This window comes from Olea europaea, unplaced genomic scaffold (genome assembly GCF_002742605.1).
Source record: "Olea europaea var. sylvestris unplaced genomic scaffold, O_europaea_v1 scaffold1223, whole genome shotgun sequence".
In the NCBI taxonomy this organism is placed as follows: domain Eukaryota; kingdom Viridiplantae; phylum Streptophyta; class Magnoliopsida; order Lamiales; family Oleaceae; genus Olea; species Olea europaea.
Window position 1 is genome coordinate 68,293 of NW_019229658.1, and position 23,404 is coordinate 91,696.

The 23,404-nt window shown below is 35.6% G+C and overlaps 1 protein-coding gene across 2 annotated transcripts; it reads right to left on the reverse strand.

The window, feature by feature from the left end:
- Positions 1-1,414: 1,414 nt before the first annotated feature.
- Positions 1,415-7,067, reverse strand: LOC111374245 (pentatricopeptide repeat-containing protein At1g74750-like). 2 transcript variants are annotated; one of them, XM_022996895.1, is made up of 2 exons: positions 4,310-4,439; positions 1,415-4,221 (listed from the first exon to the last, which is right to left on the reverse strand). In XM_022996895.1, the coding sequence occupies exons 1-2, from the start codon at positions 4,310-4,312 to the stop codon at positions 1,648-1,650; spliced, it is 2,577 nt and encodes an 858-aa protein (XP_022852663.1). In that variant the 5' UTR covers positions 4,313-4,439; the 3' UTR covers positions 1,415-1,647. The 2 variants fall into 2 exon arrangements, 1 of the variants encoding a protein (XP_022852663.1); XR_002699098.1 differs by lacking the exons at positions 1,415-4,221; positions 4,310-4,439 and adding exons at positions 4,586-4,687; positions 6,842-7,067.
- Between the last annotated feature and the right edge of the window lie 16,337 nt (positions 7,068-23,404).

Genomic DNA, 23,404 nt, shown 5'->3' on the forward strand with positions numbered 1-23,404 from the left:
ATTGGCCTCAGATGTTTGTTAGGGAGTTAATCACCTAGTTAAGGAGAAAGTGTGTGGGAAGGGGGTACAGTTGGGGGGGGGGGTCTTAGGAAATGTTTTCGAAAGCAATTTCGAGAGTTAATTCCCCAAATGGTCACTAAATTTTGCCACAAGTTTACACGAGATCACCGAACTTCAAAACTTTCATAAATAATCATTGACCTTTGTCAAAAGTTTTCAGGAGGTCATCAAACGTCAAAACTTCCCTAAATAATCACTGGACTTTGCAATAAGTTCTCAGGGAATCATTAAACCAGTGATATATGGGGTACTAATGTGTAAAGTTGAATGACTCTCTCGAAAATTTTTGCAAAGTTTAGTGACTATTTAGGGAAGTTTTGAAGTTTGATGACCTCCTAGGAACTTTTGGTAAAGTTCAGTGACCTCTTAGAAATTTTTGGCAAAGTTTGGTGACTGTTTGGATAATTAACTCGCAATTTCGAGTTGGATTAAAAAAAAAGGTAAAAAAATCGAATGTTTAATTGTTCAATTGAAATCAATTTTAGTTGTCAAAATTATAAATAAAAGCAATTTTTTTTTTCTTTTCTAATAAATAAAAGTGGCTTACTGTTGAGTCAGACGTGTCCATTATCATGGTCAATCAACTTTATTTAAAGTTATTTAACGAGTCTAAGAATTACAATTATTTTTGTTATAGATTGGACGAGAAAACCGAAATGTGTTTACCATGTATTTTATTTAATTTTAATGAAAATTTAAAAATATATCAACTGAAAAATAATGCTATTCATGAGCTGCGCTAATCATTTAGTATTTAAGGTGGAGTCACTTGTACGTTATTTAGTTCCTTTTTGTCTATCATTAAAATAGGAAAATAAGTTATGAAACAGTGTGAACTTTTAAAGAATGTGTAGTTGCAAGTATGAGAAAATCTTAAATTTACGTGCAAAACATTTTACTACAAAAGTATATAGTTGAAAATACTTCTGTCTTTGTTTCCTCTAGCGTTAAAATGCTTAATTGTATAATTCAAAATTAATTGGATGAGTTTATGAATCTTTATATTTACACTCATTAAAAACATCGTTTATCCTCATCGAGACTTTCAAGAACTATTACCCCATGGAAAACAAGATCTTTGAATTCTAGGTAAACCTATACTCCGATATTATTGATATAGGAATAACTCGACTTACCTCATTGACGGACGGATTTCGAAGATCCTACTTACTAATTTTTTAGTGAAAGACACTAACGTAAAACACGCGAACTGAGAAAAAAAAAAAAAAAAAACGTTAGTGTTTGTTACTCGAGGAAAATTAGCTTAGTCATGAGGTTGACCAGACAGCTCAGAAGATGGTTTTCTGAGTCTCTGACCAAAATAACTTGAAAAAATATTAGATGCCTGAGGAAATTTCCATAAGATTTTCTATTTGGAAAACAAAGATATAAAAAGGGCATGACCAAGTAATTATCCATAAACATTACTGTACACCACGAAACTGGCAAAAACATTTATAAGCTGGCCAACCTAAATTTAAATAGCTGCAAATAAGGTTTACTGCATTCGAATGCAGGAGGAAATGCAAAGTATCTCACCCATGCCGAAAATTTATACAGCAATACAAAGCCTTGACATTGAAAAACTCACAGCAAATGCATCCGCTCAACATAAGACTGTAGCAACCATCGGTTGAGAGGCTCTCCATATGCTACAAAGCACCCATAGTTACCGTTCTCTGTGAAGAAAGGAAACCCGAAAACGTTCAGCAACTCTTGCACGGTCTGTCTTACAAGAGATGATCCTGTCACCCGGCTCCTTCTGCCCCAACCGGTGATAATATCGATACGTTGTGGCCCAATCCCCGAGGCAATCATTTGCCTACGAAACCATGCAAGTGTTCTTGATAGTGCAGTCACAGCTGTTCCATTTGACATTACGTGCAGGTTTATAAGCCAGTAGCATGAACTTTTCTCTCTGACCGCATCTGGATAGACGTTCTTCTGTGCAGCCACCTCCCAAACAGATCCAGCTATGTCCTTAAGCCCCGACTTATGAAAAAAATCAATAACAGCATCCATGAGTCCCCTCTTACTTTCTCTATCTTCACTGTGCATCATATCCAAGAAGTTGCTCACATGATCTCTCACATTCTGCCCATCAGGTCCTGGAGTAGGCATAGACAGTAAAAATGTATGCACTGGGTGGCCAGTGACTGTCATAAGCTCACGACAATACGACATGTGAAATGATGTTTGGGCTTCTGTGCAACAACTAAGGAGCAATGTGTAAGTTTGCAAAGAAGGATTCAGACCCAAACTGTGCATGCTCTGTAGTAAGTTGTATGCATCTGATAGACGGTGTACCCTCAGGAAAGCACTAAGAAGAGAATTACATGTAGGAACATTTGGGCGTAAATCTGCATGAAGCATGGCTTGATACCATTCCCAAGCCTTCTCCACTTTCCCCGCCTTTCCCCACAGGTCGACAAGAAGACCATAAACTGGCTCATCAGGAACCCAGTTTTTTCTCTTCATCTCTGCAAAAACTGCCTCAGCTTCATCTAGATAGCCACAATGGCCAAGAACCTCCATAACTATACTGTAAGTTACTTTGTCAGGTTCAAATCCAGCATTCTGCATGTCACGATATAGCTTCAGAGCACTCTGGTAGTTCCTTGCCTTTGCTTGCAAAGCAATCATAATATTGTAAGTCACCAGGTTAGGTATGCAGCCATGACTAACCATCTCACAAAATAGCTTGTCGGCTGCATCCAAGTGGCCAGCTTTCCCGAGACAATTAATGATGACACTGTAAGTGAAAGTGTCCGGAGAAAGTCCAGCTTCTTGCATCCTCTGATACATATCCATGGCAACATCCAGATACCCAGCTTTTGCATGGATGTCAATCAGCGTGCAATAGGTTACACGGTCAGGTTCACATCCCATTTTTTGCATTTGGCTAAAAACACCTAATGCTTCATTCAAATAATTTGCTCTACCATAACTATGAATGAGACGATTATATGTAACAACATTTGGTGGACATCCATGACTGACCATCTGATCCATCAACTTGTTTATCGACCCAAACTGCCTCGCACGGCCAAGGATACCAACCATGGTAGTGTATGTATGTCCATCATGCTTGAATCCTGGTTGTCGTTTCAACCAGTTGAAAAAACCAAGAGCCACATTATAATCTTGTACCTGCTTAAGAATTTGATTTGCTTGGTAGGCATCTACTGAATAGTTTAGATTTCCAAGAGCCTCTTTTGTTGCCAGACTCCATCTGAAATTCTGTAAAATGTGAAAAACACTTTCAACCACATTACTAGAACTCAAAAATTTCTTAGCCACTGGCCCGGCTTCTGTTATTACTTTCGTCTCTCTTAGGGGCCTACTGAACCCTTCCTGTGTGCTGCTAGAACACCTTCTCTCTAAATGTTGTACGTCAGCCACGTAGTTTGAATAAGTTCCTGATCTTTGAGGTATTGACCCTTTCCTCTCACGAACCTCCAAGGAGATACCATGGGAATCTACAAAATTCCCTGATCCATTACTTGGCACCTTCTTCACCGTTTTGTCTGAACCCCATTTATCAGCTTTACCTTTTGTACCATAAGAGACATTGGTAAAGTTAGACTCGGACGACTCAGCAGATGATTTTCCATGGATTTTGTTTGATCCAGAGGGTTTCACATTTACTGTTCTGATGCTAGAAATTGGCTTTGAACGTTCAACCACAGAGTTCTGAGTTGTATTAAGCATTCCATCTAAAACTGGAATCTTATTGTTTACCAAGTCAGATAAAACACTTACTGCCGCAAAACCTGCCTTAACAATTTGGTCTGTAATAGGAGGTGAAGAATGTATTATCTCCTTCGCATCCACATCATCTGCATAAGTAATACAAGTTCCTCTTTCCAGTGAGTGAGATACCCGTATTACTTGTGGTGGAGAACTACCCACTGTGGAATTTACTGCCTGTCCTGCATCAGTTGAAATCTGTGAATCTACTCCTAGTGAAGCTTTAGTTACTAAGACGGAAGATGCCTGCAAATGTTGGACATTTGTTTTGAGAGACCTTCTAGAAATACAAGTCTCATCTTCAGAGCAAGTGCATGAACTATCATCTGCTGCACTGCATCTTGGCCCGCTTAGGAAAAATGATCTGGCAGACTGGGATAGCGTACCAAGCTGCTTTGCTCTTAACATGGTCTGTAGATTCAGTGTTTAAAATCAGAGTTATGTTCTTCAAAAGTAATAGAGGGGGAAAAAAAAAAAAAAAACCATAATAAATTATTACCATTACTTTAAGTAGCTGACAAGTCACATAACCATCAAATCATCTGAAGCATAAAAGAATGCACAACACATCAAGATACCACAGATGATAGGTTATTGAAACATATTTATTTTTCGCAAAAAGAATTTAAAATTAACAATGAAGAAATAAGTTATCGTGTATTAAACCATCAAGATACGGCTAAGCACCAGATGACAGAAGAAAAAATTTTAATCTCGACAATGAAACATGGCCCTGAAGATGACATAATTCATCTAGCACCAAGGAAATGGGTACCAAGAGGAAAAACAAATCTGCTGCACTGCATCTTGGCCCGCTTAGGAAAAATGATCTGGCAGACTGGGATAGCGTACCAAGCTGCTTTGCTCTTAACATGGTCTGTAGATTCAGTGTTTAAAATCAGAGTTATGTTCTTCAAAAGTAATAGAGGGGGAAAAAAAAAAAAAAAACCATAATAAATTATTACCATTACTTTAAGTAGCTGACAAGTCACATAACCATCAAATCATCTGAAGCATAAAAGAATGCACAACACATCAAGATACCACAGATGATAGGTTATTGAAACATATTTATTTTTCGCAAAAAGAATTTAAAATTAACAATGAAGAAATAAGTTATCGTGTATTAAACCATCAAGATACGGCTAAGCACCAGATGACAGAAGAAAAAATTTTAATCTCGACAGTGAAACGTGGCCCTGAAGATGACACAATTCATCTAGCACCAAGGAAATGGGTACCAAGAGGAAAAACAAAAAGTGAAAATTTTGATAAATGCTAGTTGCTAGGAGATTATCCAACGATAAATATGGTAGAGAAGAGGAATGGGTGGCATATGCCCTAAAAAAAGCAGAGCAGGGAGGTAAAATATAAGCTCAATCTGACAAGAAAGAAGAAAGTCTTTCCATAAGTAGCAAATAAACTAAAACGAAAACAGCAATATTGGGACCTGCTTATAATATTGAAAACAACCACTGTATTAGTGAAAAGCAACATCTTTTACCAGAAATCAAACTATATATCTTCAGAAAAAGGGTATAAGGAACAAATATTTGACAGTTACTTAACTTGCTGTAAAATGATTCATGTACCAAGATGACAGGATTGATGCGTCTAACACCAACAGAATGGTTAACAATATTAAAAAAAAAAAACTTGATAACTGCTAGGAGGTATCCACCATTAAACACGGTAAAGGCATGAGTGGGTATACACCCTAAAAAAACCAGCAGGGTCGTAAATTATTTAGCTCAATCTGACAATGAGAAAAATGCCTTTCCATCAATAGTAAATAAACAAAAAATAACAAATTAAATAAACAGCAGCAAAATCGGGGCTTGCTTAAAATTTTGAGAAGAAACCAGCAGCCATATGAATATTTGCCAGAGCATCATTTTTTACAAGACGTTAACGTATATATCTCCAGCATATATTCATGTACTGATATGCATGTGAATGAACTTATCCTTTCAACTGCCTAAACTAAAATGATGAAGTTAAGCACTAATCGAGAGAGAGTGAAATGAAAGAAAAAAATCTGATGATGGCAACTGCAACATAACTAATAGCGCATTGTCATTACAGACAAATAATCAGTTTCAACAGGAGAAGAGATGAGATTTAATACGAAGATTAAATTTGCACTAAAGAATATCACAGGAGGTACGTCCATATCTAGCTTAATCAAGACAATGGACACAACTTATAATTCTTCATTTCTCAATCAGAAACAATCAAGTTATTTCCCACAACAACGAGAAGAATAAGTTCATTTTCTTCAGATAAAAAAGGCAAATATGAACAGTTTATGGTGCAGCAACAACATAACTGAGAAGGAGCTCCATCAAATAATAGAATAGTATCACGAAGTACCAAAAGACCTAGATTCAAATGAATTTTTAAGTACATCAATATACTTTAATTATTTTTAAAAAAATTAAATTAAAAGGCTATATTTCGGTTGCTCAGCTCATTAAATATAATTCAATTATTTAAAAAAAATAAAAATCCTTTCCCCCCAAGAAACCATCATAAAGGTTCAGAATACAGAGATTCGATAATAGTTTTAGACACAGAAGTGCCTCTCCAATATGTCATCATTTAACGAAATAATAGTACTGAAAATCATCGTTTACTCACAAATTATAAATAAAAAATGCCATCTTTTTTATTTCAAAATAAATACACAAAAACATATTGTATTTAATATTTTTCAAATCCTATAAAACCCAGCACAAAACCATATTTCAAAACATTAAAACAGACCAACATAGCATAACACCAACCATTTACTCTCAACTACGACCGAAATGCATGAAAAATCAAACAATCAATTCCTAGAAACAAAACAAAAAAAAAAGCCCAAAACCAATAACAACCCGCATAATAAATCATGCCGCGAGCCTCACAAAAGCACCCATAAACACTTCAGTAACAGCACAACCCACCATTCCAGCTGAACTCAAAACTAAAAACAATCACATCTAAGCAAATTCAAAATTAGAACAGAATCAAAGAACGATGAAAGTACCTTAAATTGTGTTCACTCCACAGCGAAAAGAATCAAAATTTTTAGAGACAAAAAAGGAAGAAGAAAGTTTGGAGGCGGGGAGCGGCTGCTCATTGCTCTGTGTCAACCTATTTGGCGTCTCTATTTTCACTTTTATTTCGCTGATATTTTATTGTGATATTTGATTATGTCACCCTTAGTTTTATGGTTTGAGAGTTTTATGTTGCTTTCTGTGCCACGTGTTGTATTTTTCACGGCTGATCTGTGATTGTCAGATACTTCTAGTCACAGCTCTCGTGTTATTGCTTTTGGCATTTTGACTTTTGGACTTTCGTTCTTTTTGGTTAATTTCTGTGTAATGTAATTATTTCTTGGCCACCAAGCATACTTGTGTGTTACGTTGGTCGTGTTCCAATCGCCAATTTGGACCGAGTTAGACCACAAAAATCAAGTGTACAAGAAATGTTTCTTGGCCATGAAGTTGTATTTGAATCATTCTCAATAAATTATGTGCTTCAAAAAAAATTTATTGGCCCTTTAAAAATTAAAATTAAAATTTTAATCAATATCAAATATAAGCTAGATTTTAAACCAAGTTATAGTTAACAATTTTAATCATGTATTATATGGGACCTACTCAAACCCAGTCCTGTGCAGAGGCCATTGCCTCAGGTCCAAAACTAAAGGGGCCTCATTTGGCCCGCATTTTTTTTTTTTTTGAATTGGGCTTTTTCTCTTCTTCCTTCTCTTTCGTGCCCGTCTTCTCCTCTTTTTTGTTCTTTGCCACAATCTGTAGGCGGTGGTTAATAAGATCAGATTTTTGTTGGGACCTAATTTAGGAACTTCGACTCGGACCCTGACAATGAGACGACCAACCCTAGACCTACTACTTTTTAGTTACATAATTTATTATTTTTTTATCAAAGTTTACTAAACATTTGATTTTAATCACACCAAATAGTGGTCATTTAATCTAGAAAGTTTTGGCATATATAACCACAATTTTTATTATCCATATCATATTTTATTTACAATGAAGGTCACAGTATTTGCTCATCATTGCAATTATGTCATCAATTTGTTCACTCTTATTTTATCGTTAATATTCAATTAATTGGTACATCTTTGTCTCTGATGATGATCATTGTCCTCAAAATACTTCACCGACAGGCATGGAAATTAGGTGCAAGTATGTTGTCAAGTTCTTGTATTTGTTGTTTAATTCGCTATTTGATAGTAGAGTAATGTTATATACTCTCATTGGAGTTGCAATCACAGTTTAGATGACGTTAGATGATTGGTTAAATGAAATGTGAAATTAAATGATTTATATATGTTGATACACTAAAAGTGTAGCCCAAATCAAATAACCCAAAGAGTGAAACCCAATTGGGGAATCCAGGATAAAGGTTCAAACAGGATTATTGATGAATGCGGTGGAAGCCCACGAACACGGTAACATTATCGCCTAAACTTGCAAGACGCCTAGAATCTGAGCGAATGGAGTACCTTACGGTCACCCAGAGCGATGATCCCATTCTCACCCAAACCTTCGAATCGCCCAGGATCTTAGCAAGTATAAAACATTATGGTTATCCAGAATAGCAGTTATTGAGTGATCTTTTATCACATTCCACGATTCAAGGAGTCCAGTTGAAGGCGGTTGAACGACAAAGAGTAATGGCAACAGTTAGAGACGGCAGTTCCACGACAAGTTAGCCACCATAAAGAAAGTGGGTAGTTATACAACAATCAAGCAGTTTTCAAGCGGTTTGTCACAAAGAAATCATCAAGGGAATATAAAAAGAAAAGAAGACATAGAGCAAAAGGGAATAAAACACTCTCAAATAGAGAATATGTAATTTCGATTTCTTAGTTTAAACTTATACACTTCTTGTCGTACTCGTGTGCTTGCGTCCCTTGGAGGCATTCTGTTTATTTTCAATTGTAAATTATCGCCAATAAAACACCCCTTTTTGGGACTTTGTCTCAAGAGGTCTGTTCCTTACACAATCATCTTAGCGACTACTCGCGCGAAACAATTTGGCACGCCCAGTGGGACCTTGGTATTTGGTGTTGAAGATACAAAAGGTGAAATAATATGCCTCACAAATCTGATAAAAAAGCAACAAGTCGGGGAGGAGTCTAGTCTGTGATCGAGCGATATGAGGAGCAGCAAAACTCTCCACGAACAGAGGAACAGAGTCAGAGCAGTCACAGTCGTTACGAACCAATGACAGAGTTGAGTCCTCGAACCATGCGTGCATTGCTTGGAGAACTTACACAGGATGTCGTTGAACAGGTAAATCTACGAAATGTTCATAATATGGAAAGATTTACCCAGAATGGGAATGCACATTATGAGAATATGGCCAAACAACTGAATACATTAAATAAAATAATGAATAAATTAGTAAGCCAAATTTGTTAGCCAGTTGTGCCTATTGCAAATCACTTTCAAACTAGGACAATCGTGGGACATAATTCCCCAGTCCTAAGTCCAAATCAGGGGATAGAACCACATTTTGGTCCACCTACTTCAAACCAGGGGATGGTGTAATACCAAATCAGAATGGTGGTAATGGTACATCTAACTTGGGGGTAACCTAAATATAAGAGACAATATCCTAAATAATGGACAGAATACCCCATGTGTCAATGATAGAATAAATATTCAGACTAATGGTAACAATGGCCCAATTATGGCAACTTTGTTGCCAACCAAGGGCCAAACATTAGGTTTCAGGCAAATCAACCGACCGACCAACCTGTAGGAATTCCATATAACCTCAACGTCATGTTGAGAAATCAAATTATGGAAATAGTACAGGATTAAATGGCTTTTAGGGTACATCCTGTCATTAGGCCAACTTACACAAAGCCATACCCTGATTGGGTAGACCAAGCATATCCATGGCCTAGAGGGTATAAAGTGCCAGAATTCTCATTATTTACCGGTTTAGGAGAGGTGTCTACTCTAGAATACATAGGACGATTCACACTGCAAAGTGGTGAAGTAACCGACTGCCATAAAATGAGGTTGTTCCCTAATTCATTAACAGGAGTAGCTTTCTCTTGGTTCATCAATTTGCCAGCGAACTCTGTTCAAACATGGCAACAATTGGAGCACTTGTTCCATGCTCAGCTTTATAAGACTGAGTCTGAGGTTACTTTGGTCGATTTGGCGAATCTGCGTCAAATGCCTAACGAATGGACAGAAGGTTTCCTTCAAAAGTTTAAGACAGCAAGAAATAAATGTTTTGTATATTTGCCCGAAAAGAAGTTTGACAAAATCGCTGAAAATTGTCTAAACTTTGATTTGAAAAAGAAATTTCAAAACAGGGAATTTCCTGATCTCTTCCAATTGAGCAAAAACGTGATTAGGTATGAACGATTAATAAGAGAAAAAGGGAAAATGAAAAATTCTAGCAAGGAGACTTATTATAGAGATCTAAATTTTGATGTTCATACCATTAATGACGAGTATTACGATCAAACCGAAATGTGTTTGGCTGAATTAATCAAAGGAGACGCGTATACTTGTCCTATAATGGCTAAGCCTAGATCCTCGGGCAAGGATGAGCCTATAAAAGATGAAAACAAAAAGGCTAGAACATTCTCGTTCGATGTAACTAAAGCTGACCTTATATTTGATAAACTATATAAGGATAAACAGATAAAGTTGAGCGATAAACATAAATTGCCAAGCCCTGAACAAATCAAGGGTAAAAAATATTGTAAGTGGCATAATGCATGGTCGTATTTGACTAACAACTGTTTGGTTTTTCGTCATGTGTTACAGAACACAATTGAATCATGATGAATTACGTTCGAGGATAAGAAGAAGATAACAGTGGATGAAAACCCTTTTCCACAGCCACTTGGGGTGAACATGGTGACGACTGATTTCAAAAACAAGTTGCCAAAATTCAAGTTGGTTATAGATGACGGAGAAGAGGACCCTGGGCTACACCCAAGTGTCTTTGAACGTATCAAAGGGAAGGAGCCTAAAAAGGATGAAGACGTCCTGTGTGCAAGATGTAAAAGAGAAGTGAGTGCAAATACAAAGAAACCAGGGATATGGCAGCATCACCATCGCCCTAATTTTTTTTCCAAACGCTCAGCCTGGTAGAGGGCGAGGTACATCATTCTATAGGGGACCGCCTTTTGAGAGGCAGTTCAGGTCAATAAATAATGGGAGAACGTTTAGGCCGCAACCTCGCCAACCAAATGTATGGCATTCGTTCCAGTATAATGCAGGAAGGGTGATACCCTTCAACGAGATGATTAGAACCCAATAGAGACGTTTTCAACGGAATTATGGACGAATGATGAGACAACAATAGAGAGTGCCACGTCCTAAGGCGGCTAAACTACTCGAGGTGGCCAATAAAAATGTTCTCAAAGACAGTGATGGGACTGGTACAAGTGAATTGATGGAAGAATTGTCAGAGAGTTCTTCTGAGAGATCGAAATTTGAGCGAGGTAGAAGGGATGGAGAAAATCCAGATTAGCCCCTTACTATTCAGTTCGGTACGTTACCTCCTGTCATGGCTAATAACTATTTACTAGCCAATGAGTTCAAGAAGAAAGAGAAAGAAGAAGAAGAGATGGAGGATAACGAGAAAGAAGCATGTGTGCTGGAATGTGAAGAAGGTCAAACTTCTAGAGGGACCTACAATGGTGAAGATGATGATGGTATGACGGACATCGAAGAAGAAATTGATCTGGAAGCTAAAAGAAGAAAGAGAGGAGTATCGTACAATACTCTGTTGAAGCAACTACATCGAGAGGGAGTTCGTGAAGTGGACTTGTTGGGGGAACCATCTGGGCGTTCTTTCGATTATTACGTACTGTACGGGACTCCCAAGAGGAAAAAGAGAGTACCTCGCTCTGAAAAGTATGGATCACCTCCAAGAATAATGCCTCCTCCCACAGGTTGGGTAACCGAAGAAAAAGCATTAGGAAACAATATAAAGGAAATTCAGGAAGCAGAAGCTCAGTGCGACATACTGCACGTTGACTTATCACAAAAAGATAATTCAACAGAGAACAAACAGGAAGTGGAAATAGATGCTGCTAAAAGGTTATTTTTAAGAGACCAACCATGAAATTAACTAAACACTTGAGACCATTGTACGTTAAGGCTTTAGTTAACGGTATACCTGTGGCGAAAATACTTATCGATAATGGAGCAGCTATAAACACCATTCCATCTAGGATGATGAGGAAATTTGCAAAGACAGAAAGTGATGTGATTCCAACAGAAATCATCCTTACAAGTTTTAATGGAGGAGCAACTTCAGCTAAAGGGGTTATACCATTGGACATAACTGTAGGGACAACTACTAGGACCACAGTCTTCTTAATAATAGATGGTCCTACTAGTTACAATGTGTTATTAGGAAGGGATTGGATACACGGAAGTCGCTGCATACCTTCATCGCTCCATCAATGCCTGATTTTCTGGAATGACAAGGGTGAAGTAGAAGTGGTACAGACAGATCATAGACCTTTTGTCGCAGAAGCAAACTCAGTAGAAAATGTTCATGTACGAAGGAAATTACGGACATGTCAGAGTGGTCCAAGATGAAGAAGAAACTCAAATTGTTGCACAGAGCGAAGATCCATTTTCGGTAGATGCACTCACTGAAATGCTCAATCAAATGAGGCCAAACATAGTGGCCCTAGAAGAGCCAGTATTTGGCAAAAAAGTAATCAAAGAGTTTTAAATGAGTTGTAAGCAACAAAGACAAATGGCCAATGTTCAGGCCTTCAAAGCCAAATTAATGGCTTTCAATACAGAATGTAAAGATAAGACGAAAGAAGAAGCAGCATTGGGAGGCAAATTGGCAGTGTTCGAGTTGGAACAAAGTATTGGCCGAGAAATCAACAAGGTGGATTATTTAGAAGAAGAAGTGCCTATAAGGGAAATGGACGATGAAGTAATGAGGATCACCAAGCCTAGATACGCTCAAGGATTAAAGTGAATATTGGCAATGAAGGGAAAGATCGCCCAATATTCGTCAGCCAGATGCTCGATGAAGAGGTTAGTGATAAATTATTCGCTTTATTAAAGGAATATAAGGATTGTTTTGCTTGAAAATATGAACATATGCCTGGTTTAAATAGAGATTTAGTAGAACATAGATTGCCAACCAAGCCAAATTTTAAACCTCATAAGCAATTTCCTAGGCGTTTTGCTCCTAATGTACTTCCTGAGATTAAGAAAGAAATAGAGCGATTATTAAAAGCAGGCTTTATTAGAACAGCCAGATATGTAGAGTGGTTGTCCAATATCGTGCCAGTGCTAAAAAAGAATGATAAATTAAGAGTGTGCATAAACTTTAGGAACCTAAACATAGCCACACCCAAAGATGAATATTCAATACCTACGGTAGATTCTTTAGTCGACTCGACTGTCGGACACGTAATTTATTCCTTCATGGATGGGTATTCAGGATACAATCAAATTTATATAGCCGATGAAGATATATACAAAACTGCCTTTAGGTGCCCTGGATCTCTAGGATGTTTTGAATGGGTAGTTATGCCTTTCGGACTGAAAAATATAGGAGCGACTTATCAAAGGGCAATGAACTTGATTTTTCATAATATGATAGGCAAGTTTGTTGAGGTGTATGTAGATGATATAGTGGTCAAATCCATTAAAGAAGAGGACCATTTTGAACAATTGAGATGTTTGTTTGAGCGAATGAAGCAATATAAACTAAAATTGAATCCCTTGAAATGTGCATTTGGCGTTAATGCAAGAAACTTCCTTGATTTCTTAGTACACAAAATGGGGATTGAACTTGATAAAAATAAATCGAAAGCCATTTTAGAAGCCAAACCACCTAACAATAAAAAAGAATTGCAAAGGTTCCTAGACCAAGTAAATTTTTTAAGACGATTTATTTCTAACTGTGCAGGGCGAACTAAAACTTTTTCGCCACTTTTAAAGCTGAAAAACCAGGACGAATTCGTCTGGAAAGAAGAGCATAAAAAAGCTTTTGAAAGTCTAAAGACATATTTATCAAGTCCACCAGTGTTGGTGTCACCAATCCAAGGACGGCCAATGAAAGTTTATATATCAGCTGAATAAGAATCAATAGCTGGAATGGTCGCATAAGAAGACCAATTTGACAAAGAAAAGAATGGAAATGAAAATGTTGAGTGTGAAATACACAAGCATTTATAGAGGCGTGAAGATGAAAAGACATAATATGAATGGCCACATTCGTGCCTAATAACTGAAATCAAATGGCCCAAAATCTTGGGAAAAGAGACGGAAACACCAAGGAAGAATGTACATGAATTTTAGCATAAAGCAATTAAATGCTTGGGAGGTTGACAATTAAGGACAACGTCAACTAATACGTAAGTAGACAAATTAGTTGTTCATTAATGACGATAACAGCTGTTACATTCAAAATTAGCAATGGCAATTAGTGCGAAGTTATAAAAGGAAAGTTAGTACAAAATTACAAAAGGAATGTTAAGGCATTGGATGTCTTAATTACAATTCACCCCAGGCCGAACGAATTCTTTCCCTAAGTCTCCCCCAATCTTCGCTCTGTTGAGAAGAAGCGACATTTAATTCAGCTACAAAATCGTCATCAACCTCCAGCTTTTTGTACTGCTCAACCAAAGACTTGGTTCGTTTAATTCCTTGGGAAGCATTACGCTTTTTAGCAGCCATTCTCGCCCTACAGTCGTCCATTTTTGCTTGAAGCTCCTTTATCTCTGCAGCTAAACTTGTCATCAAAGAGTCTTCGATCATAACGTCGGAAGAGATTTGTTTTAATTCGTCCTCGGCTTTGTTAATCTCTAGAAGCAAGAACTCTCTTTCAGATGCAGCGTGAAGATATTGAGTACTCCTGGCTTTCAGTTCAACATTTTTAGCTAGCAAGGAGAGGATGTCAGAGTGAATAACCTTCAACGTCGCTTTAAAGTCAGCAGAAATATTGAGCGATAGAAGTGTAAGTGCTTGCGCCAATTTCGCACTCAATAGCTCAAGCTTATCCTTATGTTTAGTAGCACTAGCTTGGCCAATATCCATATCTACAAAAGACACATACTTAAATACCAACTGCTTGAGAAACTTCATATTTTCCTCTGAAGAAGTAGAAGGATGACTGGTTGAAGTAGGGCGAGGCATCTTGACTTGCCCTCATGAAGTAAATAAGTTCGGATGGAATGCACAATGTCATCAGCACCCTGCAAAGAAAAATACCAACATTGAGGACTTTCACTACAATAAACGAAGTGAAAATGAAAGTGAAGCAAAAGGTTACCTCATCAACAATCTTGGGAAGTTCAGGCATATCCCCAGTTGACTCCACCACCTGTGGGGACTTCCCCTTATCTAGGCGAGAAGACTCTACCACAACGGGCAGGCCCATAGGAGCCTCTGCATAATTCAAGAAGCAACAAATCAGAAACCAGTAGCACAAGCAAAGGTAAAACATCAAAATATGTATTATCTTTTGGTTCGACATTTGGGGGGTCGGCGCCCTGGGAAGAAGATGACCCTTCTACTGGTTATGATGAAGGTTCCGGGACTAAGGGTTTCTCTTTAAGCATAATCCCTTCATCAGCTGATTTGGACGAAGCAGCTTTAGCAGAAGATGATGGAGCAGGAGCTGTCAAAACCAAAGCCTTCGAAAGAGAGGCTGAACTTTTCTGAGAAATTCAGGTAAATCATTAGTACATAGAAAAATATGTTTGTGAAAAAATAAATTCAATTACCTTTCTCCTAAGGATGAGAGGAGCGTCATCATCATCATCATTATCATCCTGCAAAATGGGAGATGCTGAAACTGGCTGTTTGCGGCTTAGGCACCTTTAGTTGCAGTAGCCTTGGCAGACAGAGAAGTAGATGGATGGATAGAATGTTTAGCGCGAGCAAGAGAGGAATGATTTCTAATGGACACAGGGGTGACCAAAATAGGAGAAGCGGGAGGAGTGCCTGGCTGGTCCAATAAATGGAAGGCACGATTAGCATCGGTTACAAACAATCGGCGTTTTACTGATAGCCAAAGCTGTTCAAAAAGAGGATAGATGGCACAGCTATAATTGAAAGGGGCTAACGAAAATTTGCTCGTCAAAAGAATATTGCGAGCATCTATAGCTTGTGCCTCTGCCTTATTAATAGTGTGAAAGCGGTCTGTCAAATTTTTGGAGTAGCAAGGAAGAACAAGCCAAGTTTCGCCAAAACCAAGTTGCGCGAGCAAAAAATTGGAAAACATATATTTCAACCCCAGCTTTGGCATTGGTACTAGTTAAGATATCGTGGAACAATTTCCTCCCAAACAAAAATTGAACCCAAACAAGTAGAGAGGCACTCACACTGTCTAGGGTGGATGGATGTTGCACATAGTCTGGAGTCAAGTGAGCAGGAAAAGGAAAGAAGGAAAGAATCGAATTTAAGGTATAAAAGAATGAAAAATGTCCCTACTGGACATATTTACAGGGTTTAGTGGATCAATTGCTAGCTTATAGCAGCTAGCAGAACAAAGGAAAATGGATGGAGCACCAAGTGGTGGAAAGTATGCTCTCAACCACAGTTAAGTGAACCAAAGGGGCCCACTGCCAGTGGGAGATGCACCATTCTTCAGTTGAAATTGAAGGGAAGTCACGCCTCTATAAAGGGCAGCTAAAAAGAAAGAACATAAGTTCAAAGGCCTATTACACGCAAATTCATGCGCTATGGATAAGTAGCTCATAGAAGGTTTCATACTTAGCACGCAGAGAATATATTTACAGAACCAAATCTAAAGAAAGGCCACACGCTCAGTATGGGAAGGTTCAGTGCTTGAGTGATTATAAAAGCCTTGCAGGCTTGAATAGGACTCAATAAGTTTCTTGTCAAATTTCGGGGCAAATCAAGATACCAGGAAAGATGGTATCTTCCAAACGCAGAAGATTTACTTGGGCTCCAATGTCCCTTAAAGTAATAGACATAGGACCAAGAGGGAAAACGAAGGTGTTATATTCAAAAGACCAAAAACTCAAAGCAATAAGAAAAAGCACTAGGTCGAAAATTGAGGGTTGAAGAGTGATTTCTAATAAGTCTGAAATCCTAGCACGATTAAAAATCGCCTGGGTAGGGCCATGATTCACAAGACGTGCATGCCATCTACGAAAAATAACATCAACTTTGGGCCAAATGCGAATACCTTTTTCGCGAATCGGCCTCAATGGCAGAGAGTTCAGGAATGGAGGACCTTGAGTGTAAGGGAATAGCTGGCCCATCGCCACTTGTCCAACGGCTTCGGAATTATTGAACGATGGATCCAAATAGAATTCATTGAGGTCAGCATTAGCTTGTGCAAGAAAGTTCGGATTTACATACAGCCTAGTAAGGATTTTCTGGAAATTTTCGAAACTAAAAGAATCATCAGATTGAGTTTGTGAAGTCGCCATTGGGAACAAAATACAGTTTCGTTAAGGTTTACATAAGAAACGTAGCAAAGAAGCAAGAAGATGAACAGTAAAATAGCGAGGAAGAAGCACGAAATATAGAGACGTGGTTTAGTGGTACAATGAAATGACGTGTCTTTTGGGTGTATAAGGGTTTGTAAAGTTGCACCTTTTCAAGCTGTAGAAGGAAATAATGATTGAAATTCTTGGGAATTTCAAATATTGCTGGAAAATACAAAGTGAATATGGCAAAGATTAATAATTGGTATTAATTCTACCATATTGGGGGGTAATTGTTGACACACTAAAAGTGCAGCCCATATCAAATAGCCCAAAGAGTGAAGCTCAATTGGGGAATCCAGGATAAAGGTCCAAACATGATTATTGATGAATGTGGTGGAAGCCCACAAACACGGTAACATCATCGCTCAAACTTGCAAGAAGCCCAGAATCTGAGCGAATGGAGTACCTTATGGTCGCCCAGAGCGATGACCCCGTTCTCGCCCAAACCTTTGAATCGCCCAGGATCTTAGCAAGCATAAAACATTATGGTTATCCAGAATAGCAATTATTGAAGCAGTTATTGAGTGATTTTATCACATTCTACGATTCAAGGAGCCCAGTTGAAGGCGGTTGAACGACAAAGAGTAATGACAACAGTTAGAGACGGCAGTTCCACGACAAGTTAGCCACCATAAAGAAAGTGGGTAGTTATCACATTCTACGATTCAAAGAGCCCAGTTGAAGGCGGTTGAACGACAAAGAGTAATGACAACAGTTAGAGACGACAGTTCCATGACAAGTTAGCCACCATAAAGAAAGTGGGTAGTTATACAGCAATAAAGCAGTTTCCAAATGGTTTGTCATGAAGAAATTATCAAGAGAATATAAAAGGAAGAGAAGACATAGAGAAAAAAAGGAATAAAACACTCTCAAATAGAGAATATGTAATTTCGATTTCTTAGTTTAAACTTGAACACTTCTTGTAGTACTCGTGTGCTTGCGCCCCTTGGAGGCATTCTGTTTATTTCCAATTATAAATTATCACCAATAAAACACCCCTTTTTGAGACTTTATCTCAAGAGGTCTGTTCTTTACACAATCGTCTGATCCCTTTTTAATTGTTAACTACTACTCACACAAAACAATATAATTTCACCTATTATTTAATGTCACATTGAGGCCATCTAAATTGGGGTTGTAATCCCAATGAGACTAAATAACATTACTCTTAGAGGTATGAGATGCAAAATAAGTACTTTTACGTCCTCCTAACATTTTTTTTGGTCAACAATGAACAAATCACTCTCAGTATATCAAGGGTTTTAACATTAGTTACACACTTACACTACGGCAACAAAACAAAACCAAGAGTTCCACGAAGTGAATGCTCTACTTATAAGACCGCTTGAATTTGTTTTTTGAGTACATATCAAAGACAGTCAAAGTCATTAAAAAACTGCAATTAGAGTATATCAAGAAATCAACAAAAGGGGAAAAAAAGTGTAGTAAATATGTATATTTTATGAATGATTTTTATACCCTTGCAGTCCTAATCATTATGATTGTGTATCCCTTTAGCCTAATTATTCTCTATAAATATGGGATTTTTGTTCTTAATAAAACACATAAATTTTTTGATTTCTTTATTTTATTCTCTCTCTCTCTCTCAATTTATACTACGTTATTAGTACGATTATCTCAAAATCAAAGTAAATTAGTTAGAGTGTATTTCGTGACAGTGAATTCTTTTTATGTACATATCCATTATAACGATGTTGTTTCTTCTTCTCTACTTTTCGTTTGTATGCATACTAATTCTAATTCATATTTGTATGTATAATCTGTACACATATTAATTCATAGTTTATTGAGTAATTTTATGATTTACCATTAATTCCACCTTTTGATTCTACAGCATATTAGTTATGCCTTTAATTCCACCTTTAATTTCTGTATATGTGGAATTTCATGTATTAATGTTTTATGTTTGGTATATTTTACATATTGGTAAAAATTTAGTCAATTATGTTAACTTGCATAGAATATTCTTTTTCCTAATGCATGTTTAGTAATTAATTTCTATATTGTATCTTGTTTATAATTAATATTTTTAGATTGATTAATATTTTTAGATACTCCTTTATAAACTTTAAATTGATAATTCATCATATTGTTATTCCTAAAGTAGCACAGCATTATAATTAATGTTTCAAAAGAGTATTATTTTCTTTTGAAAAACATGAATTATAATTTTCAATATTCCAAAAGAATATTGACTTGTTGCTTCTAAATAAGCATAACTTTGTATATATTATATTCTCATAGAAAATTTACTCCTAAAGAATTAATGTTTTTTAAACAATAATTTTTTTTCACCTGAAAATAGCAAAATATTATATATATTTTAATTATATTTTACTTGCTAACATAATTAAAATTATATTTTTACTCCTAAAGAGTAATTTTTATACAATTTATTATTTTAAATAATAATATGTTATTGTTCTCGATGAGCATGACACTATGGATATTCTAGAAAAATATTTATATATTGCTATTGAAGAAGCAATAATAAAATACAGTGTGCTCTCGAAGTTGCACGTAGTTTGAAGAATATATCATTTGAATTCGTGTTTATTTTTGAAAGAAAACATATAACTCATGTCATGTTGGTAATGATTAGTTTATCTACATGATTGAATATTATATGAGTATATAATGTTCAATCATATTATTTGAAATTAATTAATTAAAATATGTCTTATATTGAACTAGAAGTTTAATTTGATCTTATTGTTTGGCATTACCAGTTAGACCATCGTTAGATTAATAATGACATGAAATTAAAAATTTTAAATGATATTCAATAAAGAACCAGAAGATTCTTCAATCCTATGAAATCCTATATGATGTCTCTCTTACGAATTTTTTCATTAACCATCACTAGTTAAAATAGAGATTGAATTCTCTATATTTCTGAAAATTAATTAGAGTGATAAATGAGGTTCTGTCACCCACGACATTGACCATTTAAATATTATTTGTATCTATTAGATTTGATACAAACACTAGATGATTGCACGATATTCGCAACCTGAACTTTGTGAAGTTACTACTCAAAATTTAAATTATGAGCATAATTATTAGATTATACAATCAAGACGACGTATCTTGTTAATATTGGTGATCCTAAATCTCAACTTTTTAATAACTGTTAGTTGAGATGTCGAAAAATGATTTAACATTATTGTTTGTTAAATGCCTCCAATTATTTTAATTTAGAATATAGTGCTTCCCATTTTTTATTTAGAAAATGCTATTATGCATCATGCCAACATCATGGTTTTTCATGTTATAATTGGTTTATGGTTAGAGTCTTGCGGTATATGTAAAATTGATCCAGCACAATACACTAAAATGGAAAGTACAGAATGTTAAACATAAATGAGTAGCTTGAACTCTTATATTAATATCTCAAGTCCTAACGAGTGATATTTCATAAAGCTATTGTTGATTGACAATTTGATTGGACAAATTTTCTGACATTATGAGAGGAATTATCATTATCTAAATCCTTGCAAAAGATAATTCTAACTAGAAGTTTGAAAAATTATATATTTAGATGCATTTACTGATCAAGGAGATCAATAATATATCACACACTAGCTTCAATGCTCCAACTCAAATTAACGTCCTAAATGATAATTAGTTAATATTATATTTGATAAATTTATAACACGCTCAAAGTGTGATGTATTCGATTTTAATATAAAATTTTTCAAACGAAAATGGAATAATTAGTAAAGATGGTCATATTAAGGAAACATATACTTTTGATAAATATTTAGACATAACAAATTATAAAACCCCATAAGATGTAACACTACATTCTTAATTCTTTTGGTCACTATGTCTATCTCAATTGTTGTATTAAAATTATACTTACTGTTTAATATCATAATTATCTTCGTCTTGACAGTGGGAGGTGCCTTGAAAACTCAGACAGCAGACGTGCCATTAATTTAAGTTTAATACAGTTATAATTTTATTTATATTAGATTTAATTTATAAAATATATTTTACTATGTACTTCTAATTTATCTTGCTTTTAGAGAATTGAAAGATTCCTTCTTAAAAAGTATATTTGGGTAAATTAATTTTAAAAAATATATATATTAAATGAATAATTGGAAGACATAATAAGAATTTGTAAATTAATAGGATTAAACTAGATTTTAAATAAGTTAATAAGGATAAAGAACAGATCTCATTAGTTAATTAGTAGGAATTATGTCTAATAAGCTACCATTAGATTTGAAATCAAGGAGTTTACTTATTTACTCACCCCTTGCATATAAATATTTACCCAGTCATATCAAAATCACTCCCTCCGTGACCTCTCTGTTGATTTTGAAGAAATTACTATAAGGTACTTTATTATTTTCTTTTACTCTATTCGAAGTTTCTTTCTTTCGAAAAAATAATTAAGATATATATATATATATATATATATAGGCATAGATGGTGTGTGTGTTAGGAGCACGCATATATAGGGCAATATGCGTGCAATTATATGAGTGGGTGCACATATATTATTTATTTGTATGTATACATATGTGGATGTGGGTTGTGTTAGAGTACATAGATCAATGTAAATCTAAATCTAAACCCGAGTCAATTTGTGCATACATTTTTATAATAATATAATAAAATATAAATAAAATAAGTTATTAGAACAATATTATGGCCTAAGCTTTAAAACGTGGTTTTCGATGAAGTTCCTAAATAATTGATATAAATTAGGATTTTGTCACGTAGACTTCGTGGGACATCTCCAATTGTCATTCGAAAGGTATATTGTTAGGACTTAAGGTAAATAAACCTCCAACTTTCTTCTTAGATATATTACCTTGTTACGTGTATTTATATGTTATTTAAATTGGTATTATGTAAAATTAATATGTGATCATTGTATTTTATCTAAATGCTTTTAATAATCATTCATCACGCCAATTCATTCTTAAGACATGCATGAAATTTCATGAAATAAGATTTTTTAAATGTTGAGGTCAGAATGGATATATTCTTTCAAAAGGATATATACCCCGAATAATGTCTTCCATATGAGGTGTATGTTTATGCAATGAAGGTGTGAGTGAGAAATGGGACGTGGGGGATCGGCCAATGATGAATGTTAAATTTTAATGTCAATGTTAATGTTATCTGCTTTGCGGTACTCCTAGTATATTCGATCGGATTCCAAATAACATGGCCTACTACATTTTGATTAGCTAGGCAATGCACCAAGTGAGCTTACACCCTCAATGTTAAGGTTTTTTTATAAAAAAAAATGAAAGAGAAATAAGATATATGTTGAGAAATTTCTTTTTATTTTATTTTAAAGTGAATTATGTGCACATTTTAAGCACGCATCATATGCATGAGGTTTGCTTACTGAACGCTGGTTCATTCCACGTCATTTATCCTAATTTTCTAGATGATGAGAGCTATGTGATGCGAGGCGACAAATTGAGGCGAGATCGGCTCAGTACTGTCCCAGATTAAATATTCTAGTTTATACTTTAAATTAATCATTTGGACTCTTAGGCCTTGTTTGAGCTCTATTATTTTCTCATTAAAATGAAAAATATGACCGTTATCCATCATATCAAGCCACCGTATTTGACTTTTTATCTCTTACGTAGGGCCCATAACGGCTATATTTTTCATTCTCATTTTTACAATAATGTGATTCAACGGGGGGCTTAATAAATTTCACTACTATTAATAATCATTTTCGGACCTTGTATTTTACATCAAAAAATTGTTTGACATTTTATTATTTCACAAGTTATGATGTCAATGGAGTACATTGGTGTTAAACAATTTTATCTATTTTTCGCATTTATTGCTTTATTTATTTAGAGAAAAAAATAACAGAAGGGGACAATAAATGCTTTGCACTTAAACGTTTAGGGTTTTTAGATTTATCCTCTATTACAATTTTGGTATCAGAGCACATAGTTGTAAATCAATTCTGTAGACTACAAAATATATATTATTTCCCCAAAATGAAAAGAGATACAGTACCGAGTTCTTGAGGCTCATTTGGTAAGGTAGAGTTTTATCCTTTATATTGCTAATTAGTACTTAAAG